The following is a 17,936-nucleotide window of genomic DNA, read 5'->3' as shown; positions in this document are numbered from 1 at the left end:
CAATCCCAGCGCACATTTACACAAAACTATTCATATTCATACTCTGGGTGCAGATAAACATTTTGGCCTACTTCTCAAATGTGCACATTTTTTTCCCGACCCACTAATTACATGGATGAAAAGACTTATGGCATATATGGCCAATGTTTTACATTAATATGTATAGATGTACCATTTTAATATAACTGAATAAACTTTTTTCAGTTTTCAGTTTCTAATTTACAACAACAATTACATTACAGTATCCCAGGGCTACACAATGGCAGCTTATTAAAACAATTGAATTGACTTTTTGACAAAAACACAAATTCATATTTAACACAATTGAGTCTCTCCCAAAAAATATTAACCCCCTTTGACTTGCATTATGAGGCCCTTACCACATTCCTCAATCTCTACTAATACTGTACATGGATAGCAATGCCTTACTTAGCGTTTAGTTTGAAGTTGGCCCTCGGAAGCAATCATGGTGGCTGACTTGACTTCGCATTGAGGCTAGCCTGACCTATTATTAGTGTGCAGAGGACACAGACAGACTTGAACTGCTTAATCAATATTCCATTTCCAGTGCTCATGCGCATTGGCGCACCGCCTATATGCACACCTGTTCATTCTGTACCAATGAACTGGATGTGTTAGTACAGATAACCAGAGCTGGGCATTTTACTGAAAATTTGAGGTCCTTCTGGCCTACAGGGGGTAGCCTTCCGCCGTCCGCCTATCCGCCATTTTGTCCGGCCGGACAAAATAGTAATCGCCTACAAGCTGGTCCACCTATCATTTTAAACGGGCTTCCGTTAGCATTTTCGACTACCAACTTCGACAAACAAGCAGTAAATGCATTCCTGAGAGTTTTTTTTTTTTGAGGAACGGGGAGCAAAATTGCAGAAATGGCTCTCAATAAGACAGTTTTAAAAAAGAAAAATCTTTAAAAAACACAACAAAATAAATCTAGCTGCAACTGTGGGTGAGGATATATTAAGTGAATATCGTAGAAAGTTGCAGAGAGAAGAGAAGAGAAGACACTTCTAAGGGGACAGACTGGGAGCAAAAACTCATTAAGGTTTGTGAAAGGCATATTTCCTCACAGCTGTGCATACTGTTCACTATGTCTGAAGTTCCAATTTTGACCATTTTTGAATCAACTTTCCTGTTGAAATGTAAATTACTGCCAACAATTTGTCTTCCTTCCAAGCAATTTACACCATGTCAGATCTTCTTTTCGACTGATACGTTAGAAAAAGAAGAAGACGGATAAAATCATCAGTCAAGCCATTTACCGTGGTTTTTCAATCGCTCTGTCTTGGTCAAATAACATGGAAAGTTTTAGTTCCTAGTGGTGCCATCGGAGCGGAAGTACGTGTGATGTCATGGTGAAAAGGCACAGAGAGTGGTGAAAGTATATCTTCCGTGTCAGATGTAATGCCCTATACCTCTGCGAGGGTGCTTGGTGTCAGAAAGGCAGTACAGCACACATTTTTCCTTGATATAATGCGGCTGATTGAGCATTCGATGGATTGTGGCAGCTAACAAGCTAACCTATCTTTACTTAGGCTCGTTAACCAAACCATCACCACGCCAGAATAACCTAGTTACAAACTGATAATAGTTTTTTGAAAGATTAAAACAAACAAATATTCACTTTTTTTCGCACCAATTTAAAATGGAAGGAATGAATGTCACAGACAAAGTGCAGTTTTACTTTTGGAACATACACTAAGGAAACAAACTTCTGGAGCAATTTCCTCTCCGTTCACTCTAATTCCCTGCCAGTGTTCATAAAGGCGCAGTCTGTCGTGGCGATTGGAGGGCCAGCGTGTGGCTCAGCGGCGCTCTTTAACCCAGAGATTTGTCTCCCGCCATCCCTGACAGGAGGATTTTTTTTCCCCTTCTTCTTTATGCGACGTCTGGTGTGGCTTCCCTCTACTTGCCTTCCAGCAACTCCATCCAATCAAACGGCAATTCATTAGGATGGAATTCAATTAATTAATGTGAGCTGAGCGGATTAAGGGCCGTGCTAAATGCAATATATTGAAACGAGCCACTGCATTTTGCATTTAATGGAATATGTTTTAATGACAGTGCGTGAAAGCCAATATTAATATTAATCAAGACTGACTTTTACTACCACGGATTCACATTTACATATGTTTTACACAATTTAAACTGAGGACCTCAGGAGAGAACACATGAAAACACTCAAGTGACAAGTGACCCAATGCCAAATGGGGGGATCGAACCTGAAACCCTTCAGTCATGAGTTTCTTTCTGAATGTGGGTCGCTACATGATGGAATAGAAATTTTAATGCTTGATAAGATCAGTTTTCTTGAAAGTACCCTTCCGAATTATCGTAACAGAAAACTTTGGTAGAAGTGTCACTTTGTCCAATATGAATTGAGTAAAAGTACTTTGTCCAATATGAATTGAGTTTCCTGTACTTAAGTACCAAAAGTATTTTTTCCAATATTAAATATGGTCAAATATTGGAAGTAATTAAAAAAAAAAGTGGTTAGGCTTTCAATTTTTGATGACTTTTTCTTTTGCTTTTTGGCGGTGTTGATTCCAAATTGAAACAAATCGAACGTGAACCAGCTTTGTGGACTCCAAAACGAGTGTCCACTTGTTGTCAGAGGGTTTAGGCTTGGTTACAAAAATTAGTTCAAGTGCTGAATAAAAATATGAATCAAAGCATCAGCAAAATAATACAAAAAAAGCAAAAAGCTCTGCTGCTTCCAAGTGAATGCGAAAGAACACATTGCCCAAATGAGCCATGTCCTCCCCAGTGGTAATGGTACCGGATGGAAATGCGATGACCAATCACCGTGACTGTGCTCATTACAGGCATGATCAGCAGAGCTAAATGAGCTGTCATCTAAGCAGATCATTACAGGCCGGCCGTGCTGCTCATTGAATATGAACCTTTTAGGAGCAGCGTGAACAAACGGAAGCCATTTAGGACCCCGCTGATGTGGCGTAGGAGGGGAGGGACACGTGGACAGAGCGTGATAATTCAGCTCATCACTAAGCCTTGATGAGCTTAGTGACCAGAGGTGCCCCAAATATTCAAATTCTGCACTTAAGAAGTACTGTAGTGTTTGCAGCCACATCCTTGTATAAATACTGAACTGAAGACACAGTTATGTGTTTTACCCCTAACAGATTTCGCACGTTGGGCTATTTTGAAGAGAACTGCACACAGAAAAATATATTTGAAGTGATGGAATTGGAAGTGTTAGTGGAAGACTCAACATTACAGACAATAATGGATTCAGCTATTCCCGAGAGTGTGCCAAATTAATGTATAGTATGAGTCTATCCTGCATAACTTTGCATTTAAAACTTGGGACAGCAGGGTGTAAATGACTCAGATGCCAGGAAATGCAGAGTTTAAAATGAGTTTTGTCACTGGTCATATTGCATGAGTCCATGCGAATGGCTCCATGTCCGATCATTCAGAAGCTCCAAAATTGCATTTCTGAATAGACAATATCCATCCATCCATTATCCAAACATCTCAGATGTCTTCAGGCAGTAGGCGGGGTACATCCTGATTTGATTGCAGCCAATCACAGGGCACACTGAGACAAACATTCACACTCACAATCATACCAATTTAGAGTGTCCACTTGACTGAATAGGCAATATGTTGTGAAAATGTTTGTTTCTGGCATTTCAAAATCGGTTACAATTTCCTACAATGTTCTTCTTCTAACTCTTCTTTCGGCCACCCCTCATTTTGATTTCACCAGATTTTTAGACACGCTACTTAGAAATGCAAAATCTGACAGCGCAATTCGTATCAGGTTTGATAAATCACATTTGCATATATTCCTCCCACAATGCCAATTTAGCGTGTTTGGCAGACACAATCCAAAGTGCGCCCAGGTAGTAGATCAGCTTCCAAATCAAGTTTGTGCCTGTCAAAGCTTTAGAAAATCAGGCCCCCAGTGTATCATGCAACTCTTATTTTTGTTTCGTTTTTGAGTCTTTAAAGAGTGAAGGGAAATGTCATCATACTTACAGGCACCGTAATAAAACCTGCATGCTGCATGACTTAAAATGCGTATTGGATTTGTCCTGGGTTTTACTAGTCTTGGTATATACATACAGAAAAACAAAGAAAAGTACAGGTACTTGTGTAAAAAAATACTTCAAATTAGAAGTATTCATTTAACTCCTTTATGACGTAACCTTTTTTTTTTTTTACACTGTGTCACCATCCACAAAGGTTGTAAGCCCAAGGACAGAAATGGCTTGAAAAAATATACTGAGGTAAAGAAAAAGAGACACCCAAAATATATTTCAAGTACAGTAACAAGTATTTGTAGTTTGTTACTTCCAACCACTGGGCCTGTCGGAAGTGGGGGGGAAACACACGTGGACAAAGCCTGATAACTCAGCTCATGACCAAGCGCTAATGGGCTCGGTGACTGCGAGGCCAACCCTAATGGACGCCCCCGTGGAAAAGCAGCGGACTGTTTAGTCATTCATCCTGCTTTAACTCCGTCCGGCCGCCTGCCGTCGACCCTTCAGCAGATGATTGCAGAAGCGTTCCCGAACGAGCCACAGCCGGCAAAAAGGGCCATGTCTCCTTTAATAAGGACCACCATCGATCACCTAGCGCCCGCTGCTGATTTATTCTCAAACGTGTTGCGCAGTGACCGGAGGAAATAGCACACGGGTGGGGAAACCAGTTGAGGTTGCAAGAGAGAGGAGCTTGTCAAATTTATGGATGACAGCGAGGCGTAGTGGAGAGACATCATCACATTCATATTTCTTATCACTCGCTCACATGAGTGAATACCTCCACCAAGGCCAACAGAATGCACCAATTGCGTCCAATGCAGTAAATCGAGTCCTGAAAGGTTCTTCCTTCAGTAAAGGGAATCAAAATATTAGAAACGGCTCTCAGTGTGATGCAGTGCAGTTGTACCACCAAAGATCAATCCGTCCTCTGTGCCTCTTGTGCGTCCAATCCAGATACAGCCGAATCAGCTCACAGTGGTACAAAATATCATTATTATTTTAGTTTAATTAAAGAAAAAACATAGGCCTTGATTAACCATAAATTTCTTCAGGAAGCCTCCTCCAACTGCATGTCATGTAACTATACTTTTTCCAGTGAAGGATGGTGGTGACCGGTGTCATCTGACCAGAGTGAGCAAAACTGCGGCTAGCGCTCATGCTAGCCCAGATAAGAGCGGACCACAGGAGAGGAAGAAACTTGGCAAGAAAGACTAATAACCCTGAAATTGTGGACGCTGCAAGTTCATTTATGTCAGCAGTATGGGAGTATTTCGGCTACCTGGTTGAGAACCGAGACGGAAATCACTTAGACTATTTGTTGTAAGTGCTTCGAAATTCTTCCAAGTCACATTGAACTTGTTAATGCACCTTCAAAGACACCTTCCCGTAATTAATTTCAGGGTTGGGTGGTGCAGACATTTTTACATTCACTGTCAATACATGTGCTTGGTCAAGTGAATGGCTGAAACAGTAATTTTGCTAACCATTACAAATTTTCTTCAGGCGTGTATGGGGCTGGTGGGGAGGGGAGGTTCGATGACCCCTCTCAAGTGGCTTTCAGCTTTCTGCCGTCTTGCACGTCACGGTTTGTGAGTGTACTTAACCCATCAAGGGCAGGAGCGCATAACCGCGTTTCTACCACTAGAGCCCGGAGCGCTGTTGCGTTTTTCTAACCGGGAGAGCGTATACGTAATTTTCTATGTATCATTTGATTCTCAGTCTCTTAACCAATCAAATGCATCAGAATATACACATGACGGTGTCGTAAGCCCGCAGAGAATGTTCCGGAATTCTTTCGGGTAATAATGGCGGACACCACAGTTGCGTGGGCTCTTAAATGAGTAACGGCAGTGATATAGACAACGCGATTGCGGACTTAGAACCAGTAGAACCAGTCGAACGTGATATATAGCTGGTCTTTGTAACAGAAAAGAGGATGGTAATTACCACTCAATTTTTTAAACTTAAAAGTAGTGCTTCTCTTGCACGGGCACTTTATTTTTACCTCTTCAATTGAAACAGTAATGATTAATAAACTCGGGTCTGTGTGAAAGCCACATGTCTAAGCTCTCATATTCTTTTGGAATGATGTTTCTGTCTGCTACAGGGGCTGAGACATTAATTATTTTGTAGGTGTTGAATTTCTGGGAAAACTTTTCAAGGGTAATTCCAAAGACGACCTTAGGTTTTGGGGAGCTGTTGAGCCAGGCGCTTTAGGTCTTAATGGGTTAATTCGAAAATGTACATCGGTTGCACATTAATAACATGTAGTTGTTAGGGCAGTTTATCACATTTTAATCAAGTGCAACCAGTGTACTTGATCTAATTAAGTTCTATTTTTTTAGTATACACCCTGGAGTGGTTGTTAGTCAATCACAGGGCGCATTCTTTACATCCTTACCATTTAGATCCGATTTGGCAGGCAGGACTTTTTGTGTTAGTCTTGGTTGCTGAGTCCCAGTCTTCCCACTGTCATATGGTATTCCACAGGGTTCAATTTTGGTGCCCCTGCTGTTTTCAATTCTGCCCCTGAATTCCATCTTAAGAAAGCATAGCATTTCCTTTGACTGCTATGTGGATGAAAGTCTGAACTACAGTATGTCTTGCTAGGCAATAAGACACTTTCTCCTGAGGGGACACTTTTGTCTTGTCCGGAGGAAATAAAAGCCTGGATGGCACAAAATCTCTTGAAATTTAATGAAAAGAAAAATTAAGTTACAGAGTATCGTCTTAAATTATGGTATCAATATGTTTTATACAGTACAATACTGCTAGATTACTTATTTCAAAAACCCCATTACGTTTTAGGGGGATTTTAAGGGTTATGCGAGGTTAATGGCATTTCCATTCATTTCAATGGAGAAAGTTGATCTGAGATACGAGTGATTTGTGGTCAAAGAACTAATTAAACTTGTGAGTCAAACTACTACTGTATTAATAGGCTAATTGCACTCAAGCCAACAATATGTTTCACCGACCCCACTATTGACACCAGCAGGCATCCATTCCATCTGGATGGCGCTCGCCCCTCCATAAGGTGCCCACCGCCCACGTTTCCACTCCTTCTCCCAGTGGCAGTTGGGCTGCGAGGCCCTACTTAATAACGACAAGTTGATTCCACATCTGTTCACCTCTCCTCCCTTTGCGAAAGTGTCCTTCAACCCATCTTAATTACAAATTCTTGGCCTTGATCATATCATTCGGAACGAGACGCATGAAGCCTCCTCTCCCCCTAACTTCCCAACTCCCGACCCGTATACGGGCCGAGCCTGCACGAGGTTCACGACAATTTCCTCTTCGCTTCCCGCGAGATTTATTAGCTTTAGCGGGAGATTACAAACACATTAATACACATCGACGGGTTCATCCGAAGCGGTTCTGACCCGCTGTCTTCTTCCCCTTCTTCTTCTTCTGGGACCCAATTGCATATTCACTACATCTTCATCACTGCGACAAGGGTCCCAGATGGGCTGCGGGGACCGCCTCGTCAGCACATTTGTCAACTGTGACCAAGGTGAGCCTCCCCCACCCTAATCCTCCCCCTCACTCCAAACCTTCCCCCCCTCCAAGTCTGAAACCTTCGATGCTTCATCACACTTGCAAATATCCTCATCCTTTATAAGACAAGGAACCATAAACTTGTATGCTACACTATGGAACAGGGGTCGGCAACCCGAGGCTCCGGAGTCGCATGCGGCTCTTTCATCCTTATTTTGCCCTGCGTGGCTTGGTAAAATAAACTATAAGTGTCAGATTAAAGTGTAAATTATTTGTCTCAAGAACGTGTATCATGTCTTCTTACAACATTTACAACATTTTTGGCCACTTTCAAATGTGGTCCTAACTCGGATACCTATCCAATTTTTTGCAATGCGACTGCAGTCCGAACTGCCAATTTGCATACATCCAACATTGACGTCAGGAGCCCAATATGCGCTCCGAGTGGGCGGAGGGATCAGTGCTGACAGCGGGAAGATCGAATCTGCAGTTGTTTTGAGTAACAGTATTGACTTTATATTTAACTTTCATTTAATCCCGCTTGAAAGCATAAAGTGGACATTTATGGTGATAGTAGTAATTCAGCCACGGCTCAGATCGGGCTAATTTTTTACGTGCGGTCATGACGTGACGTCATCTTTAGTGACGTCTCCTGCAATCCATTGCATTATGCCGCACCTTGCTGTGTTCGCCTTGGCCACCGGGAGGCAGTATCATACTCTCATGAAGACACAAACGAAGAAGAATAGTATTTTTTCTGTGACTGGGTAAGGTGGTGTTATACTGCTCATTGTTCGTCAAGGATAAATAATAGATCGAGTATTATTATATGAACTGTCTACATGCGTTTGTGTCCAAATACCTTTTGGTGCTAAAACAGCAACTCTTGATGTCAACATTTACGATGTTTTGTATTGTTTGTTAGCATTTAGTAAGTGGACTTTCCTAAGGCAAAGCTACTGTAGGTGGTTGTTTTAAATACACAACATGCAATTCTCATTGTTTCATGTTTAGTTTGATGTTAAACTTCAACGGGGAGGGTGTTATACATAAAGTCTCTCAGTTGTTCAATATTTGTCATATTGCTTATTGTGAAGTGAGTAAAACTGAGTTCAAGTGTGTGCTCGAAGGCAAAGCAAAAAATGAAAAATTCTGCCATCGGGCGGAATCTTTGTAGAAAAAAATACTGTAGTGTATTGGATTCATACATTGAACACATCATAAAATATTTTTGGGGACAAAAGAGAAGTGAGCCAGAGCTTGCCTACTTTTAAAAATTCAAAATAATTTATAATTCAGATAGCAAAAATACAATATATTACAATTACAGTATTTTAATTATTTCTAATGATTTACTTACTAAAAGTTTTTTTTCCCCCTGCCACTAAGGTTTTCCCTGCCTCACAATTCAATGTCTTTATTACATTCTGTGTTTAGCGCCATGGCTCAATGTCCCCTGGGTCGAATGAGATAATCCTCTTTCTCTCAAACGGGAGCGTCTTATTACAGTAATCACTTCTACCCCTGCTCTGGCGGAAACAATCGTGCTCTGGCTCGCTGCTCTTCTCCCAGGGTTTGTTTGCAAAAAAAACCCCAAAACAAAACACTGATCAAATCCAGTCTTGACCCCACCCCCACATAAGATTGATAAGTAAAACTACGTCTTTTGTCATTGACATTCATTGAAAGTAATACATGGATAAAGTTACAGCTTCTCTATGTTTGTGAGAGGCCGGGCATATATTGAGTGCGTGTCCATACTAATATTATTGTTTTTATTCCAAGCTAATTCGTTATTGATTTTGCCTTGCGGGGATGCAGCAGCTCTGTCTACATTAGTAAATCAGCAAATAAGACCACGCACACCTGATAAAGTGTTTGTTTAAAATAAAAATGCTGCTTTGCATTCTGCTCAAATCGATCGAAACATTCTTGCTGTTGATTACTCTGTGCTCAGTGTTATTTTTTTCCCTCTGCCAAGGCGGTTTTGCATTCTGGTGTAGTACAGTGGAACCTCTAAAGCAAGGGTGATATGCACAATATGGCTCGGGTGATATATACGGCCTGCTCAGTGCACCTGAGTTAAATGTGATATTTCTGAACACAGTCACATCTCCAATTATAAGAGTGTGTGCACTCTTTTCCAATTAAGCTGTTTATTTTTAGTTCCCCTCTGTAAAAGATTTTTTTTCACTTGAGTTGGAATGGTTGTAGGATAGTGGAAAAAACTAATTGAAATGATTTGTCTTGTTCTCATTTGTTTTTTATTTAAAAAAATTTCCATTTGAACAGGGGTGTGGAGACTTTTTATATCCACTATGTTTGGTGTGGGACCTCAGAGAATGCGATCAGATACAGGTACTGTTACACCCGTGCCTCCCTTCATTACTTGTGATTAATTCATGAATTTGAATACAAAAAATTGTGTATCTATCTATGATGGTGTCCCTGATCCAAATGGGGATGGGTGGCCCTTCGCGGAGGTCTCCGGTCCACTGAGTGTCATTCTATTTTCATTTGGATTCATTTCAGGCGGAACAACCCCAGACTCTTGTCAAGGTTTCGTCCCACACTGAAAAACTTTCCTCTGAGTTTTAATTAGGGACCACTCTTGACGGTTGAAAGACGGACGCGATGTCGCTAATCGACTCTCCGCGACAGCGCGCGCAACCGAGTGTAAACGCTTGTGATTATTTTGCAAAATGTTCAAAACCGTTCAACCGTTTCCTTCGAAGCTTTGGAGGCAGCGACATCCATCAACTACGCTTGATCCCCACCCCCCGTCCCATTCTCCCCTCCCAATGTGTGACAGGTATTCCCAGGTAAGACAAATGCTAATGAATGGCCTGCTCAGCAGCCTACACGTACCCATTAAGTCAGATTCATGGCTGTGGAATTCATGAGGAGCTCCAATGAAGCTGGCGCAGATCTGGGGGGTGGAATGGAATAGAACCCGGGCACCTCATTGGCCCCCCTCCATTGAAATATGTTTCTTTGAGAGGTGAACTGTTTGTCAAGAGCCGCAAGACATTGAGAAAGCATTTCACTCGCAAACACCAGCATGCCGGATACACTTTTTAGAGTAGTGGCAAGGAGTACTGATGATTACAAGTAAGATAAATATAAAGTGGAGATAAATTTACTGCATGTTTAACTATCATTTGCGACTGTACGGCCTCCTGAGCCCCCATCCTATAAGCTTTAAGTAGCTTCCATGGAGCGTCTCTTTCACATGTGATTGTATGATGAACTTCAGGCTGCCTTTGTGGAGGTAAACGTGCAACTGTAATATTAGATGTAAATAAATTGATATTGAAAATTGAAATTGAAATTCAGATTCAGTTTTTACTTCAGAATTTTACTTTCCTCCACCAAGCGAGATGATCCTGAAGTAGAGTGATTGAACATGGTGACTGGTAGAGATGTACAGCAATTCATCCTTTTAGTCAATTCGCATTGCATTTACAGTTGACCCCCGCATACTTGCTGTTCAGCACCCGTGGATTCACATATTCGCAGATTAAAAAAAAAACAAAAAAAATTCTATACTTTAAATGAGTTTTTCCAGGATCCTCACCCCCCATCCGATTTTTCATGCAAAACATATTGGATGTTTATCTGCGTCTTTGGGAGAATTTTACGGGTTTGTAAAAAAGGACCTAACTAATTAACCCTAATCCTAATCCGTCAATTACGTTACATAGGGATGCCACATCACTATCCCCCTGCGAATATCGACTATATTTCTAAATCAATAGGGATCACTGTCTGAAACATACTCCCTGTACTTTTGAAACACGCTGGTTGAAGAATGCGAGCGGCAGAGTGGCGATAGGTGGACTAAAATGAAATGTTTCTTTGAATCTGTCAGTCTTAAAGCCCTTGCGTCTTTCGTTTTTTTTTTCCCTAACCCAATCATGCGAGGAAAAAAAAAAAAAATCAAGCTGGCGCACCGCTTACCTCCCAGGAGATGACCAGTTCGTGCCTGCGGCCATTACCGCCACTCACATTCGCCGGCGCCACTGAGGGCACTGAAGACCATAAAAGGAAAGTTTTTATAATACACACCTCGAAGGCACACTCCAAAAAACCTCAGACATTTTCTATTCTATATGTAGCAGTTGCTCGAAAGTACCCGCTTCTTTAGTTCGGACCCCTCTGGAAGGAGCGCTGGGATCTCCTGTCCCGATGGCGTTGCTGGCAACCACTCGGAACTCGTACTCCACCCAGGGGTTGAGTTCTACGGCCACGGCTGACTCCAGGTCTCCGGTAACAGGCTCCGGGTCTGCAAAGGGCCAAAATTTGCCATTAGGGTGAGGATTGAAAATAACATGGATGGATATATGACTCCAAAAACAAGAGGTGGCAAAACTGCTCACTAACAATCTGAACTTAAGTAGAGGTACAGATACTTGTGTAAAAAAAAAAAAAAAACTCTTAATGCTACCGGTTTCAGGTTGCTCTTGAAAACTTTGGTTGAAAACTGTAACCATCCTATTTGGACAAAGTATTGTACCGAGCAGAAGTAAAACGTTGAAAACAAATAAGTGCAGTTACCTGAAAAATCTATTTACACTGTAAGTACAATAACCACATTTTTGTACTTCGGTACTTCTCACCACTGTTTACACACAGTAGAGCCACTGTTTCATATTTAATCCAGTCTTCTGAGCCAGGAAAACAAGACAAAAGACAGCATTAAATATTTAGCTTTGCATATTTTTCTACACTGGGTGGTCACAACCTGTTTACTGTCATTTGTCTGAAAATGTCTTCCAAAGCACAATTCAATCCATCGTTGCCGACGTTTTACACGGAGCTGATCTTTCTAATCCCGAGGGCGGAGAAACGTGCTTGTGATGGTATTTGCTAATCCTCAGGGACGCTACATTCTAACGAAGGCGTCTTCCGGCGACAGCTCTTGTGATTTTCTCACCACAGTTGAGCACGACGACAGGATCCTGACAGTGTACTCACAATACATCCAGATTAGGTTTCTTACAATAAAGCTAATTCCCATAAACTCTTAGCACTGGACTATGCTTTAATGCTAATTGATGCCTTTGGTGCAAAAATACAGAAAATCAGAACATATGCCAAATAAGCACAAATACACTGTATCTCCTAATTGAGGCCAAAAAGGTTACTAGCAGATACAAAGCATAACACATAATACAAACCCCAATTATTTCTTGATGAATTTCAACTTGTTAAATTCTGATTAGTTGGTTTGGGAGTTGGAAGGTTTCCAGTTCAGTCGAAATCTGCAATGCACGGCGGGCTCCGTATTGAATACCTGTTTTGACCGTTTGCCATCCTAATGAAAAGGGACTGCGGGCCTGTAGGTGGTAGGTACTGATCGGACTGTGGTTGTCCAGGCCGCGGGTCCACGACAGAGTGGCAGTGGTCTCGGTGATCTCCTCCATAATCACCACACCAGGAGGGCCAGGAGGACCTACAAGGTTGTGAAAGACAGAAGCAAAAAAATAGATGATTTACATTTCTATGTTCTTCAGGAGTGGTTGCATGTCTCCCAGTGATGTCAAGGGTGTAGAAGAGATACCAGGTCACCAGGGCACAACGTGGATGGAGACCCAACAAGCAGCAACATCATTGGAGGATCACACAGTGCCCCATGTACTAATCTGTCCTCTCATCAGAGAGGTGGAGGATACTCAGTGAGCAGAAATAACCATTGTTGAGACTGCATACAGTAAAGTGAAGATACCAGGAGACAGGCCAGTGAACCAAGAGAGACTGAGGGAAACCACAAGATCTTTTGAGAGCAGCCCAAAGAAGCCGGTGCTAGCTAAAAGCATAATCGCTTGGGTCTCGTCAAGAATATGCTTGGATGTTATAGGGAGTGCATACAGACATCCGAAAGCGATACCAGTAGAGGTGGACGGAGACAGGATATCTTTGAAAGGCTGCACAGAGCACCATGTGTTAGCCAGAAGTATATGCTATTGTGTCTTATTTTGAACATGGTCAGACAGCATAGGGAGTACATACAGGCACGTGGAAGCGCTAACCAGAGATCAACAGGTTTACCCAGCAGTAACAGATGTTATAGGGAGTACATACAGTACACGTACATGGGGGAGCAATACACTCAACAAAGCTACGTTCTCAGTTCAAGCCATCTATGTACGATACCTTATCTTCAAACAGGTCACGGATGGGAGAGAAGAGGTAAGGTTCAACCTGAACTGGTTTCAAATCAATTGCAACCATTCACACCTATGGACAATTTAGAGCAGGGGTGCCCAAACACGGTCCTTGAGAGCCCATATCCAGACATGTTGGAGGAGGAAGACATCAAAAACAGGCTGGATAGGGGCTCTCCAAGATGGAACTTGGGCACCCCTGATTCAGGATCTTTGATGAAACCTGACAAGTATGTTTTTGGAATGTGGGAGGAAGCCAGAGCACCGCAACACCAAGATAACTTCGCACTGGAGGCCAGATCTGAGATTTGAACCCAGAAACTCAGAGATGTGAGGCAAATCAGACAACCACTATTTTACCGTGCCGCCAACATTATGACTTGTCGAGATCAGAGGCATTCACAGTAACTGGGCAGTGTTATTTTGGAAATATCCAAACAGAAAGCCTTCAAAAACAACATTCTGCTCCAGTCCGAATCAATTCGCAGGTGCCTTCATGTGAGAATAATGCCTTCACGTAGGCAATTTGGCAAACAAATTAATGAATAGCACTAATCTCCTTCAACTAACAAGGAGATCTGAGAGAAGAATACTCAAACATTGCCTTTTTTGGAGGGAGCTTTTAGGTGTCAGGACTCGCCATGTTACAATAAAAGAGAACATATGTTTACCTCCATCTTGTTTAGCAAGCGCCATCAGCGCGGGAAACGTGAGGACTCGGGGGAAGGGTGGGGTGGGTTGAACAGCTGGCGATCCCTTCAATGAAAGGCAATGTGCTGTGTCTCCAGCAAGGTGTCCCGTTAGAAGGTTACCGTAAAAGTGGCTCACTGGCGAATGGAACTGAGAACACACTCAGAATGCACCACACTTCAGTTTGAAAATGTATCTGGAGATAGTTATTATCACAGCATCACACAGTCGCGAACAGTATCACAGGGGGTGTGCTGGAATGTTGACTTTTTAATTGGTTGTTTACTAATACAGTTAAGCTACAACTGCACAAGCGTACTAGATTTGAAGTTATGGCAACGTCAATTGCCACCAACTACTGTATGTTTTTTTTTCTTGTTTTTTTTAATGGTAATGAGCGGAGAAAAATCTTTGCCAACTGTGGTTTGATCACGAAAAAAAAAAAAAAATAATAATTATGACCAGCGAATGGCAGGTGAATCTCTTTTAGAGGAGCTCACCGTGTGTCACAATGTGTAAGCTCCTAAAACATAGCGGACCCTTGGAAATGGAACCGTTCTAAGCAGCTTGTGATTGATGAAAGTGTTTGTCATGTTAAATCTACCACAAAGAGTGTCGCGTAAGAGAGAAAACATGACAGAAATTATTTAAGTTTAGAAGTACAGTAGAAGCAATTATGTAATATAAGTACATACACAAGCCCACACACACACACACACACCCCACCCCCCCACACACACACACGCATGGCACACTTGCTACTAAATACTACTACTACTAAATAGAGTGTAAATAGTTTGTAAAGTTTGTCAAATGTAAAATTGTTTATCCGGTGATTCACTGTAAATACATTAAGTTGCCATCAAAAGCGCATTCTTTGTTGTCATTGATATTTTATCAAAGACAAGGACAAGGACAGTTCAGATTCACTAAAGCAAAAAGCATGAGCATCAAAGTTGCTGTTGTGTATAAAATACTGTTTATATTTTCCCTGAAAGCTGGTTGTTTGCATTTCTTTGTTCTAAAATATGTGCTTGAGATGAAACCAACCCACGTTTTACTGCTGATTACAAAAAAAATAGAATAAGGTGGAGACACTTTTTTTGTGATGAAAGAAGAGTCTAATTTTTCATTTGGTATTTTCTTGTTTACATAAAACACAGTATTCTGTGAGAAAATACACTCAGAATGTCCTAATCAAGAGGATCTCTTTTTTTGAAAATGGACTACATTGAAAGAGCTAACCGTCATTTTGGCCTTGCGTAACAAGCTAAAATTTGAGATATATCTTACAGCTCAAGTCAAATAAAAAAATAATTTGCAGTGAATGGTTGCAGCTGCAGTTCAGTACAATGGTTGCCAGCCAATCGCAGGGCACACAGAGACAAAAAAACACACACACTCACAATCACACCTAGGGGCAATTTAGACTGTTCATTTAACCTCCCATGCATGTTTTTGGAACGTGGGAGGAAACCAGAGTACCCGGAGAAAACCCACACAGGCATGGGGAGGACATGCAAGCTCCAGACAGGAACCCACGATCTCTGCACTGTGAGGCGGACATGCTAACCAGTCGATCACTGTGCCGCTATTTCTTTACATCCTTTTTTAAAATTAGTTTAAACACTACAAGTAAACAGAAGTAGAAGCTGCTCGCCTAGTCCTGGTTTTCATGATTAATTTCAGTAAGACAAGAAATAGGGTCCAGTTAGGGTTGCCAACCGTCCCTTGAAAAACGGAATCGTCTCGTATTTAGGTACGTCAGTACGCGTCCCGTATTGAGTTGTAAAGGAACGCACTTTGTCCCATAATATCGTCACAGTAAAAAATGATCTGTAACGGTCCTAGGCCCTCCCCTGCTCTGTGACCAATGAGGTGACAGGACATTCGTGCATATCAGGATACAGAATCCGCTTATCTTATTGGTCAAGGTAATGTCGCTTGCCAAAGTAGATAGAAGAAATCAACAAAGCAGCATGACAAATTTTTTGTCCACCAGGCAACGCCAGAGATAGATATGGTATGTAAAGAATGATTTGATTTTTTTTTTTAACCCTCCGATCAATGTTAATACGGGAATGTGCAATGAATGTCAGCATTGTATGGACAAACAACATATAATCATTTTGGGGTGGAATAACCAAGTACAATTGATTGACAAGTACATTAAATAGATTAATAGTACATAAAAGTAATAAATTGATGAATAATAGATAAATAATACACGCACATCCTTACATTTATTACAAGTTCAAACAGATATGCATAATTTTTGATGTACAGGCAGCCGATATACTACCATAGTACCATTTTTTTTAATTGTTTACATAATTTTTCTCTTTTATAAAGAGTAAGTGGACAAACATGTGAAAATGTTCTGCTGAACTGATTAAAGTTGAGCTCATTTTGAGCCTCAACTATGACATGTCTTGCTCAGTGTTTTACTCTGCAGTAGTCAAAGACGTTTCGGCCAAGGCAGAAAGCTCTTTGCTCTTGGCAATTAATTGCAAATATCACTGCTTTATCTTGAGGATCGATACTCAAATTTGAGCTCTTTGGATCGAAATATCGATATTTTGGTATCGATGCGTCCATCCCTCAGGTCGGTCGTCCCAGCCGATGAGGTGTCTCTTATTTATTTTTCAGGGAGTAGGCATCCCTAGGTGCGGTGTTTGGTAGTTTTCTATCCTTGGGATACTCCGATGAATGCAGCCATATTATTAAAACACTTGGCAACTGTTTAAAGTCATAATAAAACAAAATCAGTAGTGTTCTCGCAATGAAATAAAATACTGCAATCCTGAAAAATTGATAAAAAAAAAAAAATACACTGTACAAAAAGTAACGCACAGATACCTGAAAGGTATCTGAGTTAAGCAGCAAAATCCACTCTTATTCCACTAACGCTAAATTTATCCGAATGCCTTGTTTCAACAAGTGGGCTTGCATAGAACATATTCTTGAAAAATATATGTTTGGGTTGACTTCCCCTTTTAAGTACATCAACAAAATATGTACCACTCGTGGCTGAAAACAAGTGTATTGCTCGCCAAAAGTTTGAAGTTATCAGGCACAGAGACCAATCCTAAATGGTCCCTTCTATTTGCGGCATCAACAATATGGGAGATATCAAATTAAGAGCGTGTCCAGTCATCCAACAAAAAGCAAACCCAATTTACTTTGTGCTGGATGACAGGTCCTGTCAGCTCCGCTTAAGACCAACTCAGTGCACACGGGGGCAGCCAGCCTCTCACACTACAAAATTCATAGACATGCTTCAATTAAAAATTATCAACATAATTTCAAACAGAGAAGCTATGGTGATCTCATGATAAGATGTTAGCAGGGTTCACAGATTATCATTTTGCTAAAAACAAAAAAAACAAAAAAAAGAGTAAGAGGGACACAAGGAAAAGAAAGTGATAGCTCGTTTATGAGAATCAAGCCGCAAAGCCATGAGAATGAACTAACAATTATGACTACAGGAAATTCAATCAGTGTTGTCATTTTTCAGGAGTAAACACACATACACACACACATCAGTGGAATA

At 41.3% G+C, this 17,936-nt stretch overlaps 1 protein-coding gene across 2 annotated transcripts in view; it reads right to left on the bottom strand.

Moving 5' to 3' along the window:
• cntn5 (contactin 5) overlaps window positions 1-17,936 on the bottom strand; it is a 149,439-nt gene that overhangs the window by 11,707 nt on the left and 119,796 nt on the right. For both annotated transcript variants that reach the window (XM_086035500.1, XM_086035499.1), the window contains exons 16-18: window positions 12,823-12,981; window positions 11,662-11,811; window positions 11,487-11,557 (exon numbers count right to left, since the gene is read on the bottom strand). In XM_086035500.1, coding sequence (XP_085891626.1) covers window positions 11,487-11,557; window positions 11,662-11,811; window positions 12,823-12,981 — 380 coding nt within the window. The remainder of the gene's footprint in view (window positions 1-11,486; window positions 11,558-11,661; window positions 11,812-12,822; window positions 12,982-17,936) is intronic.

This window comes from Filicampus tigris, chromosome 7 (assembly GCF_054856515.1).
Source record: "Filicampus tigris isolate MCC_2025a chromosome 7, RoL_Ftig_1.0, whole genome shotgun sequence".
Lineage (NCBI taxonomy): Eukaryota > Metazoa > Chordata > Actinopteri > Syngnathiformes > Syngnathidae > Filicampus > Filicampus tigris.
Note: the sequence above shows the minus strand (reverse complement) of the source record. Positions and strands in the feature narration are given on the sequence as shown.